The 23,227-nt window shown below is 44.1% G+C and overlaps 1 protein-coding gene across 1 annotated transcript; it reads left to right on the top strand.

Annotated features, from left to right (window-relative positions):
• Positions 1-603: 603 nt before the first annotated feature.
• On the top strand, positions 604-22,533 carry LOC120021020 (ras-related protein Rab-36-like). The gene is given in 10 exon segments (XM_038964678.1): positions 604-657; positions 1,184-1,272; positions 1,392-1,468; positions 1,742-1,841; positions 1,952-1,962; positions 1,965-2,015; positions 2,051-2,126; positions 2,238-2,319; positions 22,037-22,234; positions 22,456-22,533. Coding segments are annotated over 10 exon segments (816 nt in total).
• The last annotated feature ends 694 nt before the right edge of the window (positions 22,534-23,227 follow it).

Below are 23,227 nucleotides of genomic sequence, written 5' to 3'. Positions count from 1 at the left end.
CTTCCAGAGTCCAATGGTGGCGAGGTTCACAACACTCCAGGCGACACTTCGCATTGAGCACGGTGTTCTTAGGCTTTTGTGCGGCTGTCGGCCATGCAAACCCATTTCATGAAGCTCCTGACGAACAGTTCTTGTGCTGACTGACGTTGCTTCCAGGGGCAGTTTGGAACTCGGTAGTGAGTGTTGCAACCGAGGACAGACGATTTTTACGCGCTTCAGCACTTAGCTCCTAAGCCATTGTTGATCCGTTTCCACTTCAATAACAGAACTTACAGTTGACCGGGGAAGCTCTAGCAGGGCAGAAATTTGACAAACTGACTTGTCGGAAAGGTGGCATCCTATGACAGTGCCACGTTGAAAGTCACTGAGCTTTTCAGTAAGGCCATTCTACTGCCAATGTTTTGTTGTTTCTTTTGAGATTGCATGGCTGGGTGCTCGATTTTATACCCCTAACCTAAATCCACAAATTTGAAGGGGTGTCCACATACTTTTGTATATATAGTGTAGCTATTCAGTACATTGCAGTAGTCATGGCCAGGATTCTCGTTCACAGGTTGATCATCGCACAGCCCTACCATAATGCAGGAGACAAGGTACGGGATGATGCACTTCCCATCACCTGTGAGCAGAGACAAGGTCATATCCAAATTCCCAAAGGTACTTAAACAACACACCATCAGCCTGCTACCAGCCAACTGGCCATCTGGACCAACTCAAAGCTACCATAGTGTTTTAGTGGCTCGGGAAAGCCGCACTGGCGTACACCCCCCTCAGGGCTGCAAAGGCTTCAGAGGATGTGGCAAGACAGACATATTCCCAATACGCAATGATTTGGCTACATAGGAATACTTTCCCCTACAGTCTCTTGGCGTCTTTTCAAAAATATATTAAATTAAAAGTTCAGGGGAGTTTAAGTGACATTTTATAATGCTGGATATGAGAAGGGCTTTTACAGATGTCAACAAGAATAAATGGAACACCGAGACTTCAGAGACAGCTGGTATTTTCATGGAACACAATAAAAAATGCCATCAGCATGTCAGATGGACGCTCATAACAAGATCAATGTCAGTGCTGCATTATTGTTTTCATTACAGATACCAAACAATGCATAAACTCTTCTGTGTGATTGCATGTCATTGAGAGTGATGTGGGTTAACGTCGATGCTACAGTTGTTTCCAGTGTTATACTCTACAGGCCTGTCTGCAGATGGAGGACTGGAATACTCAGGCAAAGGTTGTCTGTAAAGGCAGCGCCAACAGACATCAGGGGTGAGTTGCCACGTTAGGGGAATTTTTTGATTAAAGTCTGACTGATTCACTGATTGATTAATATTGAATTCATCTGGAAAAGCAACAGTGGTTTCAGATGTTAAATATTTCGTTTGAAGATGGGACAGACCGAAAATGTTCAAAGCAGTGGTTGTTGGTGATCTGAATGTGGGCAAGACCTGTCTAATCAACCAGTAAAGTATTCAGCTTTTGACCAGACTACTTGGGGTGGCAGGTAGCCTAGTGGTTAGAGCATTGGACTAGTAACCAGAAGGTTGCAAGATCAAATCCCCAAGGTAACAATCTGTTGTTCTTCCCCTGAACAAGGCAGTTAACCCACTAGGCTGTGAAAATAATAATTTGTTCTAAACCGACTTGCCTAGTTAAATAAAGATGCAACATTTCATCTTCCTTTTAGGTGGTAAACAGCCTCCTAACATGCTTGTATATTCTGTGCTGCACTTTCAGGTTCTCAAAGATGTATTTACCAGAGACTACAGGGCCACCATTGGAGGTGACTTTGAGATTGAGAGCTTTGAGCTCTCAGGAGCTCCATTCTCCTTTCAGATGTGAGAGAGGGTCATGGTCTGGTTTGATTTTGTGCTTTATTATTTGATTAGAGACATTATACTTATTTACTTGTATGCAGGTAATAATTTTTTTCCCCTCCTCTACATAGCTGGGACACAGATGTCCGGAAAATGTAAAATGCATCGCTTCAGCATACTACAGAGGAGTTCAGGGTAAAACCGAGACAGCCAGTGAAATACCTTTGTAGAGTAGAATATGGAAACCCTGGGGGGTTCACTGTTGCTGTTTGACATGGCAGACATTAAGACCCTGCAGCACACATGGTAAGTTTATTTAATAGATTATAACATCAAGAGTGAGCACAATACAAAGATAAATCTGAACAATCAAAGTCAAATTGTATCTCAAATTAAATGTCTATTTATCTCTCGCAGGCAATGGTTAGAGGAGGCCATGAGGGAGAATGAACCTGGCTCGTATCAGGTTTTCCTGGTCGGAACCAAGAGTGACCTACTTGTGAGTGCACATACATGTACATGGTTCATGTTAGGTAGATAGGCTACTGTAAATAGATATTGTAGAAAGGCACACATGCACTTCCCTACGTATTTATTTGTACAGTGAAGCTAGAATGTTTAATTTAGCTTTATACTCCAGCATTTTGGATTTCTTTTATATAAGGTGACAGTTCAGAAAATCAGCTTGTATTTGAGGATATTTTCGTACATACAGTGAACTCCAAAAGTAATTGGGACAGTGACAATGAATTCCGCTCTGTATCAGAGAATTCTACAGGAGAACTTCAGGCTGAGGCACAGCTGGGTCATGCGGCAAGACAATGATCCAAAACACACAACCAAGTCTACATGAAAATGGTTAAAAAGCAACACATTTGAAGTTCTGGAATGGCCTAGTCAAAGTCCAGACCTAATCCCAATTGAGATGTGGTGGCAGGACTTGAAACGAGCAGTTCATTGTTGAAAACCCACAAATGTCGCTGAGTTAAAGCAGTTCTGCATTCAAGAGTGGGCCAAAATTCCTCCACGGTGATGTGAGAGACTGATCAACAACTAAAGGAAGCATGTAGTTGCAGTCATTGCAGCTAAAGGTGTCACAACCAGTTATTGTGTAAGGGGGCAATTACTTTTTCACACAGGGGCATTGGGTGTTGCATAACTTTGTTAATTAAACAAAACAGGTTCCCTCTAATATTAGGTTTTGGTTGAAGATCTGATTACATTTAGTATAAAAAATATGCAAAAAAAGAGAAAATCTGAAAGGGGGCAAATACTTTTTCACTGTATGTGTATTAAAGTATTTTAAAGTTTTGTATTTGGTCCCATATTCTTAGCACGCAATGATCAAACTTGTGACTCTACGAACTCGTTGGATGCATTTGCTGTTTGTTTTGTTTGTGTTTCAGATTATTTTGTGCCCAACAGAAATTAATTGTAAGTAATGTATTGTATAATTTTGGAGTCACTTTTATTGTAAATAAGAATAGAATATGTTTCTAAACACTTATACATCAATGTGGATTCCACCATGATTACAGATAACGTCCAATTAGAGGACACAGGGATACACATGTCAGAGAAGATTGGAAGAGGAGAGGGAGATGGGTAGAAAAATGATGAAAGTGGATTTCAAAAGTGGAAAGAACTGTGACTGACACGAGCCTCCATATCTGTCTTAACTGGTATCATTCGTACGTACCTCACTGTCTAGAATGGACACACAAGAGTCTACAGCCTTTATAATCATAATTTAGTACTGCCATTTTGGGATGTAATGTATCAACATGCTTGATTTTAATATGGTCATCAATGACCTTTATTTAATACATTGTATTTTATGAATTCACAGTATTTTGTCTAATTTTGTGCGAGATTACTTATCAAAATAAAGTTTTCTATTTTTGTATGGGTCTCCATAGTGTAACATCTACATATCTCAGTTCCTTTCACTGGATGGCTCTTACTTTATAAAATGCTATAGTGCTTTTTACAAAAGACAATCACCTCAATGGAGGACGTGTTCAATATACTGCTTCGACCACCATACACATCTCTCCAAACACAGAATAAACTGCAAACAAAAAATATATTACTGCAGTGGAATAACTTTCTATAAATATTCGGTCAAATTTGAATGAACAAATACCGATACAGAGAAACAAGCATAACTTCTGAGCAGATTTGACCGAAAACAATTGCTCAAGACAGCATGGTCCCCAAAATGGTCACCTTCAAACAGAATACACACCAATGATTTGTTTTGAAGCCACAGTGCCTCCATCTTGGCACTCCCGCACCGTTGTAAAAAATATTTTGGAAGCTATAAAAATGCTTTTCTTAATGTCTACATTTGTTTTTGACATGTTTATTCTATTACAGACACGGTAATGCATACTTTTAAATTATATTATGTGAGCTAAACAAAAATTTAAATAAAATGTTTTATATAAAAAAATCATTAAAGTTCTATTTTTTGAAAGTAGTAATGTTACTGTCCCTACTACAACAACAAAAATACTTAAATACATGTTATTTTGTCCTTAAAATTACATTACATTTAAATACTGTAGAATTTCATTCATTCCTATGGAGGACTGCCTCTTCTGGGGAGTGCCAATGTGGCCGAGCGGTGGCTTCAAAGCCTCTGATTGGCCAATACATAGCATCAGCAATCCAGGATTTATATACAGTGAGATCCAAAAGTATTGGGACAGTGACACATTTTTGGTTGTTTTGACTCGGTACTCTAGCACTTTGTATTTGAAATGATACAATGACTATGCGGTTGAAGTGCATACGGTCAGCTTTAATTTGAGGGGTATTTTCATCGATATCAGGTGAACTGTTTAGAAAATACAGCACCTTTTGTACATAGTCCCCCCTATTTTAGGGGACCAAAAGTATTGGGATGAATTCACTTAAAGTATATGTATATTAAAGTAGTCAAAAGTTTGTATTGTTCCCATATACATGCAATGATTTTACCTTTATTTAACTAGGCAAGTCAGTTAAGAACAAATTCTTATTTACAATGATAGCCTAGGAACAGTGGGTTAACTGCTTTGTTCAGGGGCAGAACAACAGATTTGAACCAAGTCAGCTCCGGGATTCGATCTAACAACCTTTCAGTTACTGGCCCAACGCTCTAACCACTAGGCTACCTGCCGCCCCAATTACATAAAACTATACAAACTTGTTGGATTCATTTGCTGTTTGTTTTGGTTGTGTTTCAGATTATTTTGTGCCCAATATAAATTAATGGTAAATAATGTATTGTGTCATTTTGGAGTCACATTTATTGTAAAAAAAGAATAGAATAGATTTATTAACACTTCTACATTAATGTGGATGCTCCTATGATTATGGATAGTTCTGAATGAATCGTGAATAATGATGAGTGAGAAAGTTACAGACACACAAATATCACACCCCCAAGACATGACACCATGACAGTAACAGGGAAGTTAGCATTTTGGAGGGGTATGATACTTGTGTGTCTAACTATCTCAGTTATCAATATTCACGATTCATTCAGAACTATCCTGCTAGGTAGCAGAATCCACTGCAGCCATTTTGGATTGGCAGTCAGCCATTCAGGTCCTGTGTTGTCAACACAAAGTGCCATTCCATAATGGCTGCTGTGGCTACTGCTAGCTAGCATGAGGATGAAAAGGACCATTTTCCAGAGAAACTAGCAGTCTTTCCATCTTCTCAGTGTAACAGTTGGGATAATGGGACAATTCGGAGTACAACACATTTTCATCCCTGGATTGAGGTACATTTTCCGAGACATACAGTGCATTCAGAAAGTTTTCAGATCCCTTAACTTTTTCCACATTTTGTTACGCCATATTCAAAAAATGTATTAAAACTACACACAAAACGAAAATAGGTTTTTAGAACTTTTTGCAAATGTATAAAAAACAAAAACAGAAATACCTTATTTACATAAGTACTTTTATCTAACCTTTATTTAACTAGGCACGGCAGTTAAGAACAAATTCTTATTTACAATGATGGCCTACCCCGGCCAAACCCTCCCTTAACCCGGGCGAAGCTGGGTGAATTGTGTGCCGCCCTATAGGACTCTCGACCACGGCCGGTTGTGATACAGCCCTGTATCGAACCAGGGTCTGTGGTGATGCCTCTAGCACTGTGATGCAGTGCCTTAGACCGCTGCGACTCTCGGGAGCCCTTTGTATTCAGACCTTTTGCTATGAGACTCGAAATTGAGCACAGGTGCCTCCTGTTTCCATTGATCATCCTTGAGATGTTTATACAACTTGATTGGAGTCCACCTGTGGTAAATTCAATTGATTGGAGATGATTTGGAGAGGCACACACCTGTTTATAGAAGGTCTCACAGTTGACAGTGCATATCAGAGCAAAAACCAAGGCATAAGGTCGAAGGAATTGTCCGTAGCGCTCCGAGACGCCAGAATTGTGTCAAGGCACAGATCTTGGGAAGGGTACCAAAATATTTCTGCAGCGTTGAAGGTCCCCAAGAACACAGTGGCCTCCATCATTCTTAAATGGTAGAACTTTGGAACCACCAAGACTCTTCCTAGAGCTGGCTGCCCGGGCAAACTGAGCAATTGGGGGAGAAGGGCCTTGGTCAGGAAGGTGACCAAAAACCCGATGGTCACTCTGACAGCGCTCCAGAGTTCCTCTGTGGAGATGTTAGAACCTTCCAGAAGGACAACCCATCAGGCCTTTATGGTAGAGTGGCCAGATGGAAGCCACTCCTCAGTAAAAGGCACATGACAGCCCACTTGGAGTTTGCCAAAAGGCACTTAAAGGACTCTCAGACCATGAGAAACAAGATTCTCTGGCCTGATGAAACCAAGATTGAACTATTTTGCCTGAATGCCAAGTGTCACATCCTACGGTGAAGCATGGTGGTGACAGCATCATGCTGTGGGGATGTTTTTCAGTGGCAGAGACTGGGAGACTAGTCAGGATCGAGGGAAAGATGAACGGAGAAAAGTACAGAGATCCTTGATGAAAACCTGCCCCAGAGCGCTCAGGACCTCAGACTGGGGCAAAGTTTCACCTTCCAACAGGACAACGACCCTAAGCACACAGCCAAGACAATGCAGGAGTGGCTTCGGGACAAGTCTCTGAGTGTCCTTGTGGCCCAGCCAGAGCCCGGACTTGAACCCGATTGAACATCTCTGGAGAGTCCTGAAAATAGCGTTGCAGCAACGCACCCCCATCCAACCTGACAGAGCTTGAGAGGATCTCAATCAATCAATCAATCAAGTTTATTTTATATAGCCCTTCGTACATCAGCTAATATCTCGAAGTGCTGTACAGAAACCCAGCCTAAAACCCCAAACAGCAAGCAATGCAGGTGTAGAAGCACGGTGGCTCGGAAAAACTCCCTAGAAAGGCCAAAACCTAGGAAGAAACCTAGAGAGGAACCAGGCTATGAGGGGTGGCCAGTCCTCTTCTGGCTGTGCCGGGTGGAGATTATAACAGAACATGGCCAAGATGTTAAAAATGTTCATAAATGACAAGCATGGTCAAATAATAATCAGGAATAAATGTCAGTTGGCTTTTCATAGCCGATAATTAAGAGTTGAAAACAGCAGGTCTGGGACAGGTAGGGGTTCCATAACCGCAGGCAGAACAGTTGAAACTGGGACAGCAGCAAGGCCAGGTGGACTGGGGACAGCAAGGAGTCATCATGCCCGGTAGTCCTGACGTATGGTCCTAGGGCTCAGTTCCTCCGAGAGAGAGAAAGAAAGAGAGAAGGAGAGAATTAGAGAGAGCCAAGATGTTCAAAATGTTCATAAATGACAAGCATGGTCAAATAATAATCAGCAATAAATGTCAGTTGGCTTTTCATAGCCGATCATTAAGAGTTGAAAACAGCAGGTCTGGGACAGGTAGGGGTTCCATAACTGCAGGCAGAACAGTTGAAACTGGAACAGTAGCAAGGCCAGGTGGACTGGGGACAGCAAGGAGTCATCATGCCCAGTAGTCCTGACGTATGGTCCTAGGGCTCAGGTCCTCCGAGAGAGAGAAAGAAAGAGAGAAGGAGAGAATTAGAGAGAGCATACTTAAATTCACACAGGACACTGGATAAGACAGGAGAAGTACTCCAGATATAACCAACTGGCCCTAGCCCCCCGACACAAACTACTGCAGCATAAATACTGGAGGCTGAGACAGGAGGGGTCAGGAGACACTGTGGCCCCATCCGATGATACCCCGGACAGGGCCAAACAGGAAGGATATAACCCCACCCACTTTGCCAAAGCACAGCCCCCGCACCACTAGAGGGATATCTTCAGCCACCAACTTACAATCCTGAGACAAGGCCGAGTATAGCCCACAAAGATCTCCACCACAGCACAAACCAAGGGGGGGCGCCAACCCAGACAGGAAGATCACGTCAGTAACTCAACCCACTCAAGTGACGCACCCCTCCTAGGGACGGCATGAAAGAGCACCAGTAAGCCAGTAACTCAGCCCCTGTAATAGGGTTAGAGGTAGAGAATCCCAGTGGAGGGGAACCGGCCAGGCAGAGACAGCAAGGGCGGTTCGTTGCTCCAGAGCCTTTCCGTTCACCTTCACACTCCTGGGCCAGACTACACTCAATCATATGACCTACTGAAGAGATACGTCTTCAGTAAAGACTTAAAGGTTGAGACCGAGTCTGCGTCTCTCACATGGGTAGGCAGACCATTCCATAAAAATGGAGATCTATAGGAGAAAGCCCTGCCTCCAGCTGTTTGCTTAGAAATTCTAGGGACAATTAGGAGGCCTGCGTCTTGTGACCGTAGCGTACGTGTAGGTATGTACGGCAGGACCAACTCGGAAAGATAGGTAGGAGCAAGCCCATGTAACGCTTTATAGGTTAACAGTAAAACCTTGAAATCAGCCCTTGCCTTAACAGGAAGCCAGTGTAGGGAAGCTAGCACTGGAGTAATATGATCAAATTTATTGGTTCTAGTCAGGATTCTAGCAGCCGTATTTAGCACTAACTGAAGTTTATTTAGTGCTTTATCCGGGTAGCCGGAAAGTAGAGCATTGCAGTAGTCTAGCCTAGAAGTAACAAATGCATGGATTAATTTTTCTGCATCATTTTTGGACAGAAAATTTCTGATTTTTGCAATGTTACGTAGATGGAAAAAAGCTGTCCTTGAAACAGTCTTGATATGTTCGTCAAAAGAGAGATCAGGGTCAAGAGTAACGCCGAGGTCCTTCACAGTTTTATTTGAGACGACTTTACAACCATCAAGATTAATTGTCAGATTTAACAGAAGATCTCTTTGTTTCTTGGGACCTAGAACAAGCATCTCTGTTTTGTCCGAGTTTAAAAGTAGAACGTTTTCAGCCATCCACTTCCTTATGTCTGAAACACAGGCTTCTAGCGAGGGCAATTTTGGGGCTTCACCATGTTTCATTGAAATGTACAGCTGTGTGTCATCCGCATAGCAGTGAAAGTTAACATTATGTTTTCGAATAACATCCCCAAGAGGTAAAATATATAGTGAAAACAATAGTGGTCCTAAAACGGAACCTTGAGGAACACCGAAATGTACAGTTGATTTGTCAGAGGACAAACCATTCACAGAGACAAACTGATATCTTTCCGACAGATAAGATCTAAACCAGGCCAGAACTTGTCCGTGTAGACCAATTTGGGTTTCCAGTCTCTCCAAAAGAATGTGGTGATCGATGGTGTCAAAGGCAGCACTAAGGTCTAGTAGCACGAGGACAGATGCAGAGCCTCGGTCTGACGCCATTAAAAGGTCATTTACCACCTTCACAAGTGCAGTCTCAGTGCTATGATGGGGTCTAAAACCAGACTGAAGCATTTCGTATACATTGTTTGTCTTCAGGAAGGCAGTGAGTTGCTGCGCAACAGCTTTTTCTAAAATTTTTGAGAGGAATGGAAGATTCGATATAGGCCGATAGTTTTTTATATTTTCCGGGTCAAGGTTTGGCTTTTTCAAGAGAGGCTTTATTACTGCCACTTTTAGTGAGTTTGGTACACATCCGGTGGATAGAGAGCCGTTTATTATGTTCAACATAGGAGGGCCAAGCACAGGAAGCAGCTCTTTCAGTAGTTTAGTAGGAATAGGATCCAGTATGCAGCTTGAAGGTTTAGAGGCCATGATTATTTTCATCATTGTGTCAAGAGATATAGTACTAAAACACTTAAGTGTCTCTCCCGATCCCAGGCCCTGGCAGAGCTGTGCAGATCCAGGACAGCTAAGCCCTGGAGGAATACGCAGATTTAAAGAGGAGTCCGTAATTTGCTTTCTAATGATCATGATCTTTTCCTCAAAGAAGTTCATGAATTTATTACTGCTGAAGTGAAAGCCATCCTCTCTTGGGGAATGCTGCTTTTTAGTTAGCTTTGCAACAGTATCAAAAATAAATTTTGGATTGTTCTTATTTTCCTCAATTAAGTTGGAAAAGTAGGATGATCGAGCAGCAGTGAGGGCTCTTCGATACTGCACGGTACTGTCTTTCCAAGATAGTCGGAAGACTTCCAGTTTGGTGTGGCGCCATTTCCGTTCCAATTTTCTGGAAGCTTGCTTCAGAGCTCGGGTATTTTCTGTATACCAGGGAGCTAGTTTCTTATGACAAATGTTTTTCGTTTTTAGGGGTGCAACTGCATCTAGGGTATTGCGCAAGGTTAAATTGAGTTCCTCAGTTAGGTGGTTAACTGATTTTTGTCCTCTGACGTCCTTGGGTAGGCAGAAGGAGTCTGGAAGGGCATCAAGGAATTTTTGTGTTGTCTGAGAATTTATACCACGACTTTTGATGCTCCTTGGTTGGAGTCTGAGTAGATTATTTGTTGCGATTTCAAACGTAATAAAATGGTGGTCCGATAGTCCAGGATTATGAGGAAAAACATTAAGATCTACAACATTTATTCCATGGGACAAAACTAGGTCCAGAGTATGACTGTGGCAGTGAGTAGGTCCAGAGACATGTTGGACTAAACCCACTGAGTCGATGATGGCTCCGAAAGCCTTTTGGAGTGGGTCTGTGGACTTTTCCATATGAATATTAAAATCACCAAAAATTAGAATATTATCTGCTATGACTACAAGGTCCGATAGGAATTCAGGGAACTCAGAGAGGAACGCTGTATATGGCCCAGGAGGCCTGTAAACAGTAGCTATAAAAAGTGATTGAGTAGGCTGCATAGATTTCATGACTAGAAGCTCAAAAGACAAAAACGTCATTTTCTTTTTTGTAAATTGAAATTTGCTATCGTAAATGTTAGCAACACCTCCGCCTTTGCGGGATGCACGGGGGATATGGTCACTAGTGTAACCAGGAGGTGAGGCCTCATTTAACACAGTAAATTCATCAGGCTTAAGCCATGTTTCAGTCAGGCCAATCACATCAAGATTGTGATCAGTGATTAGTTCATTGACTATAACTGCCTTTGAAGTGAGGGATCTAACATTAAGTAACCCTATTTTGAGATGTGAGGTATCACGATCTCTTTCAATAATGGCAGGAATGGAGGAGGTCTTTATCCTAATGAGATTGCTAAGGCGAACACCGCCATGTTTAGTTTTGCCCAACCTAGGTCGAGGCACAGACACAGTCTCAATGGGGATGGCTGAGCTGACTACACTGACTATGCTAGTGGCAGACTCCACTAAGCTGGCAGGTTGGCTAACAGCCTGCTGCCTGGCCTGCACCCTATTTCATTGTGGAGTTAGAGCCCTGTCTATGTTGGTAGATAAGATGAGAGCACCCCTCCAGCTAGGATGGAGTCCGTCACTCCTCAGCAGGTCAGGCTTGGTCCTGTTTGTGGGTGAGTCCCAGAAAGAGGGCCAATTATCTACAAATTCTATCTTTTGGGGGGGGCAGAAAACAGTTTTCAACCAGCGATTGAGTTGTGAGACTGCTGTAGAGCTCGTCACTCCCCCTAACTGGGAGGGGGCCAGAGACAATTACTCGATGCCGACACATCTTTCTAGCTGATTTACACGCTGAAGCTATGTTGCGCTTGGTGACCTCTGACTGTTTCATCCTAACATCGTTGGTGCCGACGTGGATAACAATATCTCTATACTCTCTACACTCGCCAGTTTTAGCTTTAGCCAGCACCATCTTCAGATTAGCCTTAACGTCGGTAGCCCTGCCCCCTGGTAAACAGTGTATGATCGCTGGGTGATTCGTTTTAAGTCTAATACTGCGGGTAATGGAGTCGCCAATGACTAGGGTTTTCAATTTGTCAGAGCTAATGGTGGGAGCCTTCGGCGTCTCAGACCCCGTAACGGGAGGAGTAGAGACAAGAGAAGACTCGGCCTCAGACTCCGACTCGCTACTTAATGGGGAAAACCGGTTGAAAGTTTCTGTCGGCTGAATGAGCGACACCAGTTGAGCATTCCTACAGCATTTCCCTCCAGAAGCCATGAGAAAGTTGTCCGGCTGCGGGGACTGTGCGGGGGGATTTATACTAACGTTAGTATCTGTACTTACTGGTGGCACAGACGCTGTTTCTTCCTTTCCTACACTGAAATTACCCTTGCCTAACGATTGCGTCTGAAGCTGGGCAGCTATCCTCGCCGTAAGGCGATCGTTCTCCTGTATATTATGAGTACAGCGACTGCAATTAAAAGACATCATGTTAATGTTACTACTTAGCTTCGGCTGTTGAAAGTGCTGACGAACCATGTCCAGATAAAGCGTCCGGAGTGAAAAAGTTGAATGAGGGAAAAAAGTTGTGATGGAAAAACTAAAAATATAAACGGTAATTAAAAAGTAAAAAGAAAAAAACGTAAAGTTGTCACCTAGCAAAGTAAGGTTGGCAACAAAACGCACGGCAACAAAACGCACAGCAACACGTCTGCAAATTCAAGAGGAAGTGACGTGAATGTTCTGCAGAGAATAATGGGAGAAACTCCCCAAATACAGGTGTGTCAAGCTTGTAGCGTCATACCGAAGAAGACTCAAGGCTGTAATCGCTGCCAAAGGTGCATCAACAAAGAACTGAGTAAAGGGTCTGAATACTTATGTAATGTGATATTTCAGTTTTTTGTATTTTTATACATTTGCTAAAATGCCAAAAACCTGTTTGTGTGTTGTCATTATGGGGTATTGTGTGTAGATTGATAAGGAAATGCCAAGTCTGTAAAGATGTCATCAAGGCAAAGGGTGGCTACTTTGAAGAATCTCAAATATAAAATATATTTTGATTTGTTTAACACTTTTTTGGTTACTACATGATTCCATATGTGCTATTTCATAGTTGTCATGTCTTCACTATTATACTACAATGTAGAAAATAAAGAAAAACCCTTGAATGAGTGGGTGTCCAAACTGTATATGAATATACACTTCACAATCTAATAGTAAGCAAACAGTGCAACACTGTACAAGACTATAAGTAGATTGGACAAGTGGAATGTAATTAATGTGACATTGATGCGTTCCAGGTCTGTCGAGAGAGGCCATCCAGATCCACCACCAGACCAGAGAGACCACGCCCACACCTCCGCCAAGCTTCTGGAACTGGCATGTCACGAGGCCACTGGCAGGTTAGACACGCCACAAGGGGGAAGCTCATGCCTTTTTCATGTAAATATATTTGAGTCAATATGGATTATTCTACCCCGGTAAACTGTATGTTCAGACGGACAGCACCAGAGAGTCTACAGGCAGCAGAGAATGGGCTGTACACCAGCAGAGTGACGGAGGAGTATACTCATGGTAGCCCAGCCAACGGCACTGGTGTACACACACACACACACACACACACACACACACACACACACACACACACACACACACACACACACACACACACACACACACACACACACACACACACACACACACACACACACACATACTGGTGCATCTGACTTGCTACATAAGCATTGTAGACAGCACACCAAAACCCTGCCATTAATATAATGTACTTTTTATTACACAGAGTAATGTATTCAACCTCTTTGTTAGGGCAAGCCTGAATAAGTTCAGGAGTAAACATTTGCTTAACAAGTCACATAAGTTGCATGGACTGATGTCATATGTATTTGGACAAATTAGTGTAATAAAGTAGTCAAATGTTTAGTATTTCGTCCCATTTTCCTAGCACGCAATGACTACACCACTTCTATTGTAAAAAATAATATAATATGTTTGTGACCACTTCTACATTAATGTGGATGCTACCATGATTACAGATAATCGTGAATGAATCGTAAATAATAATGAGTGAGAAGTTACAGAGGCACAAAGATAATATACCCAAAACATGCTAATGTCTCACCATTACCAATAACAGTGGAGGTTAGCATTTTTGGGGAGTATAATATTTGATATCTGCTGAATATGGGACCAAATACAAAACTTTTGACTACTTTAACACACTATAAGTGAATGTGATGAAATACTTATGACGCCTTATTTCACGCCCTGACCTGAGATATCTCTGTTTTCTTTATATTTTGGTTAGGTCAGGGTGTGACTAGGGTGGATTACGCTAGTTTTTGTATGTCTAGGGTTTTGTAGGTCTAGGTATTTGTATGTTTAGGGTGGCCTGATATGGTTCCCAATCAGGCAGCTGTTTATCATTGTCTCTGATTGGGGATCATATTTAGGTAGCCATTTCCCCTTTGGTGTTTGTGGGTTCTTATTCTATGTTTAGTTGCCTGTCTGCACTATTTCATATAGCTTTACGTTTCGTTCGTTTTGTTGTTTTGTTAGTTTGTTCAGTGTTCTTTCTTTAATAAAGAAGAATGTACGCATACCACGCTGCACCTTGGTCCGATTCATACGACGAACGTGACACCTTAAAATGGGGGGACTAGATACAGTGCCTTCAGAAAGTATTCACACCCCTTGACTTTTTCCCCCCAAAATTGTGTTACAGCCTGAATTTAAAATGGATTAGATTTAAATGTTTTGTCACTGGACCTACACACAATACCCCATATGTGTCAAAGTGGAATTATGTTTTTAGAAATGTTTACTAATTAATTGAAATTAAATGCTGAAATATCTTAAGTCAATAAATACTAAACCCCTTCGTTATGGCAAGCCTAAATAAGTTCAGGAGTACAACATTTCTTAACTCACATAATAAGCTGCATGGACTCACTCTGTGTGCAATAATAATGTCATGATTTTTGAATGACCATCTCATCTCTGTACCCCACACATACAACTATCTTTAAGGTCCCTCAATCGAGCAGTGAATTTCAAACCCAGATTCAACCACAACGACTAGGGAGGTTTTCCAATGCCTAGTAAAGATGGGTAAAAATATTGATCATCCCATTGGGCATAGTGAAATTATTAATTACACTTTGGATGGTGTACATATCAATACACCCAGTCACTAATAAGATACAGGTGTCCTTCCTAACTCAATTCCCAGAGAGGAAGGAAACAGGTCAAGGACTTCACCATGAGGCCATTGGTGACTTACATTTAAGTCATTTACATTTAAGTCATTTAGCCATTTAGCAGACGCTCTTATCCAGAGCGACTTACAAGTACATACATTCATACTTTTTTTGTACTGGCCCCCCGTGGGAATCGAACCCACAACCCTGGCGTTGCAAGCGCCATGCTCTACCAACTGAGCTACACGGGGCGACTTTAAATCAGTTACATAGTTTAATGGCTGTGATAGGAGAATGCAATGTTGTTGATCAATCTTCAGTTGTTACCTCACAATACTAACCTAAATGACAGAGTGAAAAGAAGGAAGCCTGTACAAAATAAAAAAGATTCCAAAACATGCATTCTGTTTGCAATAAGGCAAATAAAATGTGGCACAGAAATTAACTTTATGTCCTGAATACAAAGCATTATGTTTGGTGCAAATCCAACTTAACACATCACTGAGTACCACTCTTCATATTGTCAAGCATGGTGCTGGCTGCATCATGTTATGGGTATGCTTGTCATCGGCAAGGACTAGGGAGCTTTTTAGCATAAAAGAAACAGAATAGAGCTAAGTACAGGCAAAATCTTAGAGGAAAACCTTGTTCAGTCTGCTTTCTAACAGAGACTGGGAGACAAATGTACCTTTCAGCAGGAGAATAACCGAAAACACAAGGACAAATATACACTGGAGTTGCTTACCAAGATGACATTGAATGTTCCTTAGTGTCCTAGTTACAGTTTTAACTTAAATCGGCTTAAAAATCAATGGCAAGACTTGACAATGGCTGTCGAGCTTGAAGAATTGTTCAAAGAATAATGTTCAAATATTGTACAATCCAAGTGTGCAAAGCTCTTAGACTTAGCCAGAAAGACTCACAGCTGTACACCCATCTAGTACCAAGTCACACCCGCCTTAACATCCAGAACAGCCTGAAATATTCTGGTCATGGATTCTACAAACTGTCGTTCCACAGGGATGTTGGTCCATGCTGACACGATGGCATCACACAGTTGCTGCAGATTGGACTGCGGTACATTCATGCTGCAAACAGCCCATTCCATCTCATCCCAAAGATGATCTATTGGGTTTGATCAGAAACAATTTTCAGGTATGGTATCAAGGGAACTAACGTGTGCAAGGAAAATATTCCCCACACCAGTACACCACCGCCACCAGCCTGTACTTTTGACACCAAGCAGGATGGGTATGGACTCCTGCTGCTTACGCCAAATCCTGACTCTGCCATAAGCAGGAACTGAGATTCGTCGGACCAGGCAATGTTATTCCACTCCTAGATTGTCCAGTGTTGGTGATTGCGTGGTCACTGGAGCCGCTTCTTCTTGTTTTTAGCTGATACCGGTGTGGTTGTCTGCTGTAATAGTCCATCCGTGACAGAGATCGACGAGTTGTGTGTTCCGAAATGCTGTTCTAAACATCACTGTTGTACTGCGCCATTATTTGTCTATATGTGGCCCGCCTGCTGGCTTGCACGATTCTTGCCATTCTCCTTCGACCTCTCTCATCAATGACCTCTTGTCACGTCTGCTCCCCCTCTTCCCTCCCCCTGGTGCTTGAGGGCGCCAGGTTGCCCTGCATCACACACTCCTGCCATCCATCACGCACACCTGCCTTCCCTCGTCACACGCATCAGTGTTATTGGACTCACCTGGACTCACTTATCACCTGTTCATTTCCTCCCCTATATTTGTCAGTTCCCCAGCTCTGTTCCCCGCTGCTGCGTTGATTGTTTTTGTCTTTGTTTTCTGTTTGCTGACTCTGTTCCTGTCTCGTTATATGTCCGTTATGTATTAAATGTTACTCCCCGTACCTGCTTCGGCTCTCCAGCGTCAACACATGTGACAGAATGTAGCAGCCATACATACGAAGCATCGGGAAGTACTGGTGTTCCGGTTGGTATGGTGGCATCGGCTCTGGGTCGCCACCGATGGAACCGGGGGTGCCTAGCCAGCTCATCGGGCTTCCATGCCCTAGCTGGCTCGAGAGGTTTCTTTGCCCCGGTTGGCTCGGCGGCTTCCCATCCCACGTCACACTCCACCGGATCATCGGGTTTCCTCAGCGGGATTGACAAGCGTCTTGCCTCAGCCGGATCGTCATGCTCCCATGCCTCAGCCGGCTCGCCAGGCTCTCACTCTCCTGCCGGTTCGTCAGGCTTCCACGCCCTAACCGGCTTGCCCAGCTCCCATGTCTCGGCCAGTTCGCCCAGATGGGACGCCGGGTGGCGCCCCTAGAGGGGGTGGGGGGGGGTGGGGGGGGGGGGGGGTACAGTCACGTCTGCTCCCGCTCTTCCTTCCCCCTGGTGCTTGAGGGCGCCAGATTGCCTTGCATCACGCACTCCTGCCATCCATCACGCACGCCTGCCCTCCCTCGTCACACGCATCAGCATTATTGGACTCGCCTGGACTCACTTATCACCTGTTTTTTTCCTCCCCTATATTTGTCAGTTCCCCAGTTCTGTTCCCCGCTGCTGCATTGATTGTTTTTTGTCTTTGTTTTTTGTTTGCTGACGCTATTCCTGTCTCGTTATATGTCCGTCATTTATTAAATGTTACTCCCCATACCTGCTTCGTCTCTCCAGCGTCAACTCATGTGACACCTCTCTCATCCGTTTCTGAGATACTGGAACAGCGACGCCTGGCCCTGACGATCATACCACGCTCAAAGTCGCTTAGGTCGCTCGTTTTGCCCATTCTAACGTTCAATCGAACAGTAACTGAATGTCTCGTGCCTGTCTGCCTGCTTTATATAGCAAACCACGGCCACATGACCCACTGTCTGTAGGAGTGATCCATTTTTGAGAACAGGGTGGTGTACCTAATAACCTGGCCAGTCGGTGTATGTGTGTTTTTGTTGTAATCATACTGCTCATCAGATCACACCTATTTCAGATGTACAGTATGTATGTATATAACGCCCTCCCTTCGGCAAATCCGACCACGACGCCATCTTGCTCCTTCAATCTTATAGGCCGAAACTCAAACAGGATGTACCAGTGACGAGAACCATTCAATGCTGGTCTGACCAATCGGAAGCCACGCTTCAAGACTGTTTTGATCACGCAGACTGGAATATGTTCCGGTCAGCCTCAGAACAACATCGACCTATACGCTGATTCATTGAGTGCGTTTTATAAAGAAGTGCATTGGAGATGTTATATATAAATATATATATATATTTTTTAAACGTGGATGGCAGTATTCTCACAAAACTGAAAACGCGATCCACCGCATTTAACCATGGAAAGAGGTCTGGGAATATGTCTGAATATAAACAGTGTAGCTATTCCCTCCAAGGAAATTAAATAAGCGAAATGCCAGTACAGGGACAAGGTGGAGTCACAATTCAACGGCTCAGACACGAGACGCACGTGGCAGGGTCTACAGGAAATCACGGACTACAAAAAGAAATCCAGCCACGTCATGGACACCGACGTCACGCTTCCAGACAAACTAAACACCTTTTTTGCCCGCTTTGACGATAATACAGTGCCACTGTCGCGGTCCGCTAACAAGGACTGCACCCCCCCCCCCTCCTTCTCCGTGGCTGACGTGAGTATAACATTTAAACGTTTTAACCCTCGCAAGGCTGCTGGCCCAGACGGCATCCCTAGCCGCGTTCTCAAAGCATGCACAGACCAGCTGGCTGGTGTGTTTACGGACATATTCAATCGCTCCCTATCCCAGTCTGTTGTCCCCACATGCTTCAAGATGGCTACCATTGTTCCTGTAACCAAGAAGGCAAAGATAATTGAACTAAATACAGTGGGGAGAACAAGTATTTGATATACTTCCGATTTTGCAGGTTTTCCTACTTACAAATCATGTAGAGGTCTGTAATTTTTATCATAGGTACACTTCAACTGTGAGAGACAAAAATGCAGAAAATCACTTTGTATGATTTTTAAGTAATTAATTTGCATTTTATTGCATGACATAAGTATTTGATAACCTACCAACCAGTAAGAATTCCGGCTCTCACAGACCTGTTAGTTTTTCTTTAAGAAGACCTCCTGTTCTCCACTCATTACCTGTATTAACTGCACCTGTTTGAACTCGTTACCTGTATAAAAGACACCTGTCCACACACTCAATCAAACAGACTCCAACCTCTCCACAATGGCCAAGACCAGAGAGCTGTGTAAGGACATACGGGATAAAATGGTAGACCTGCACAAGGCTGGGATGGGCTACAGGACAATAGGCAAGCAGCTTGGTGAGAAGGCAACAACTGTTGGTGCAATTATTAGAAAATGGAAGAAGTTCAAGATGACGGTCAATCACCCTCGGTCTGGGGCTCCATGCAAGATCTCACCTCGTGGGGCATCAATAATCATGAGGAAGGTGAGGGATCAGCCCAGAACTACACGGCAGGACCTGGTCAATGACCTGAAGAGAGCTGGGACCACAGTCTCAAAGAAAACCATTAGTAACACACTACGCCGTCATGGATTAAAATCCTGCAGCGCACGCAAGGTCCCCCTGCTCAAGCCAGCGCATCTCCAGGCCCGTCTGAAGTTTGCCAATGACCACCTGGATGAACCAGAGGAGAAATGGGAGAAGGTCATGTGGTCTGATGAGACAAAAATAGAGCTTTTTGGTCTAAACTCCACTCGCAGTGTTTGGAGGAAGAAGAAGGATGAGTACAACCCCAAGAATACCATCCCAACCGTGAAGCATGGAGGTGGAAACATCATTCTTTGGGGATGCTTTTCTGCAAAGGGGACAGGACGACTGCACCGTATTGAGCGGAGGATGGATGGGGCCATGTATCGCAAGATCTTGGCCAACAACCTCCTTCCCTCAGTAAGAGCATTGAAGATGGGTCGTGGCTGGGTCTTCCAGCATGACAATGACCCGAAACACACAGCCAGGGCAACTAATGAGTGGCTCCGTAAGAAGCATCTCAAGGTCCTGGAGTGGCCTAGCCAGTCTCCAGACCTGAACCCAATAGAAAATCTTTGGAGGGAGCTGAAAGTCCGTATTGCCCAGCGACAGCCCCGAAACCTGAAGGATCTGGAGAAGGTCTGTATGGAGGAGTGGGCCAAAATCCCTACTGCAGTGTGTGCAAACCTGGTCAAGTACTACAGGAAACGTATGATCTCTGTAATTGCAAATAAAGGTTTCTGTACCAAAATTTAAGTTCTGCTTTTCTGATGTATCAAATACTTATGTCATGCAATAAAATGCAAATGAATTACTTAAAAATCATACAATGTGATTTTCTGGATTTTTGTTTTAGATTCCGCCTCTCACAGTTGAAGTGTACCTATGATAAAAATTACAGACCTCTACATGCTTTGTAAGTAGGAAAACCTGCAAAATCGGCAGTCTATCAAATACTTGTTCTCCCCACTGTAACCATCGCTCGTAGCACTCACTTCTGTTATCATGAAGTGCTTTGAGAGACTAGTCAAGGATCATATCACCTCCACCTTACAGGCCTCCCTAGACCCACTTCAGTTTGCATACCACCCCAACAGGTCCACAGACGACGCAATCGCCATCACACTGCACACTGCCCTATCCCACCTGGACAAAAGGAATACCTATGTAAGAATGCTGTTCATTGACTACAGCTCAGCATTCAACACCATATTAGCCTCCAAGCTCATCATCAAGCTGAAGGCCCTGGGTCTCAACCCGCCCTGTGCAATTGGGTCCTCGACTTTCTGACGGGCCGCCCCAGGTGGTGAAGGAAGGAAATAACATCTCCACTTCGCTGACCCTCAACACTGGGGCCACACAAGGGTGTGTGCTCAGCCCCCTCCTGTACTCCCTGTTCACCCACGACTGCGTGGCCATGCACGCCTCCAACTCAATCATCAAGCTTGCAGACGACACAACAGTAGTGGGCACTCGGAGTGTGGTGTCAGGAAAACAACCTCACTCAACGTCAACAAAACAAAGGAGATGATCGTGGACTTCAGGAAACAGCAGAGGGAACACCCCCCATCCACATCGAAGGGACAGCAGTGGAATGTTTTAAGTTCCTCACCGTACACATCACAGACAAACTGAAATGGTCCACTCACACAGGCAGTGTGGTGAAGGCGCAACAGCGCCTCTTCAACCTCAGGAGGCTGAAGAAATTTGGCTTGTCACCCAAAACCCTGACAAACTTTTACAGATGCACAATCGAGAGCATCCTGTCGGGCTGTATCACAGCCTGGTACAGCAACTGCACCGCCCTCAACCGCAAGACTCTCAAGAGGGTGGTGCGGTCTGCAACGCATCACCGGGTGCAAACTACCTGCCCTCCATGACACCTACAGCACCTGATGTCACGGGAAGGCCAAAAAGATCATCAAGGACATCAACCAGGCGAGGTCAGTACAGGTGCATCAAAGCTGAGACCGAGAGACTGAAAAACAGCTTCTATCTCAAGACCATCAGACTGCTAAACAGCAATCACGAACTCAGAGAGGCTGCTGCCTACATTGAGACCCAATCACTGGCCACTTTAATAAATGGATCACTAGTCACTTTATACAACACACTCTAAATAATGCCACTTTAATAATGTTTACATATCTTACATTACTCATATCACATGTAGTGTATATACTGTATTTTATACCATCTATTGCACCTTGCCTATGCCGCTCGGCCATCCTCATCTATATACTTACATGTACATATTCTCATTCACCCCTTTTAGATTTGTGTTTATTAGGTAGTTGTTCGGTAATTGTTAGATTACTTGTTCGATATTACTGCATTGTCAGAACTAGAAGCGCAAGCATTTCGCTACACTTGCATTAACGTTTGCTAACCATGTGTATGTGACAAATAACATTTGAATTGATTTGAAGTTCTGGTGGACCCGCTTTCTGCTACTGCCGGCCGGGGGGTCGAGACGTGTGGTGGACGGGAAGGAGCACTGGGACATCTACAGGGAGGGAGCGGGCAGAGAGGGCACCAGGGAGTGGGCCCTGCTGGACGGCTTCATCTACTTCCTGGAGGGACTCAACCGCATCCACAGACGCCATCACTCCGACAGGATCATCAGGGTAACAGCCTAAAATGCTGTCTTACTCAGAATAAGTTTAGGAAGTAAAAAATACAAAAACTCAAAATATCAACTCAAATTATGTGATTGAGCAGTCTTGCAAACCCAGTCAAGAGGAAAAACTGACTCTGCTAGAAACAATAATTCTATGCCAATGTTGTCTTAAGCTGTTTTAAGTTTTGAGCTTCCTGTCATATTGTCTTCCCCTCATTCTGTCTGTAGAAAGGAGCAGCAATGAAGGGTCTGCAGGTGACTGGTCCTCTCCCTAGCCATCGAGCCTGTAGTGCCCCCTCTGGCTAAGAAATGCAGTTCCGCTTTATCAGCTCTCCTCAAGTTCGAGCAGAACCAGAAGTGAGTAGAGTTGTCCTGTCTGTGTGCTTTCCGTGGAACCTTCTAAACTATTAGCAGCACAGACGCCATAATGGTGTTGATGTGAGCCATTAGCAACTTTTCAAAGCACTTCATGGCTACGGATGTGAGTGCACGGGTCTGTAGTCATTTAGGCAGGTTACCTTTGTGTTCTTGGGCACAGGGACTATGGTGGTCTGTATTGATGATCCATGGCGACGATCCATGGCAAGGCTCTGGACTGGGGACCGTCGCTGGAGGCTCCGGACCGGGGACCGTTGCTGCAGGTTCCTTGCCATGGATCATCAATACAGGCTCCGGGCCATGGATCATCACTGGAGGCTTCGTGCCATGGATTACCACTACAGGCTCCGGGCCATGGATCATCACTGGAGGCTTCGTGCCATGGATCATCACGGGAGGCTCCGGGCTATGGATCATCACTGGAGGCTTCGTGCCATGGATTACCACTACAGGCTCCGGGCCATGGATCATCAATGGAGGCTTTGTGCTATGGATCATCACTGGAGGCTTCGTGCCATGGATTATCACTAGAGGCTCCGTACGTGGAGCCGGAACATGTCTCACCGGACTGAGGAGACATACTGGAAGCCTGGTGCGGGGAGCTGCCACAACGCATCCTGGC

This window comes from Salvelinus namaycush, chromosome 26 (genome assembly GCF_016432855.1).
Source record: "Salvelinus namaycush isolate Seneca chromosome 26, SaNama_1.0, whole genome shotgun sequence".
In the NCBI taxonomy this organism is placed as follows: domain Eukaryota; kingdom Metazoa; phylum Chordata; class Actinopteri; order Salmoniformes; family Salmonidae; genus Salvelinus; species Salvelinus namaycush.
This window is presented reverse-complemented; position numbering and strand designations above follow the sequence as displayed.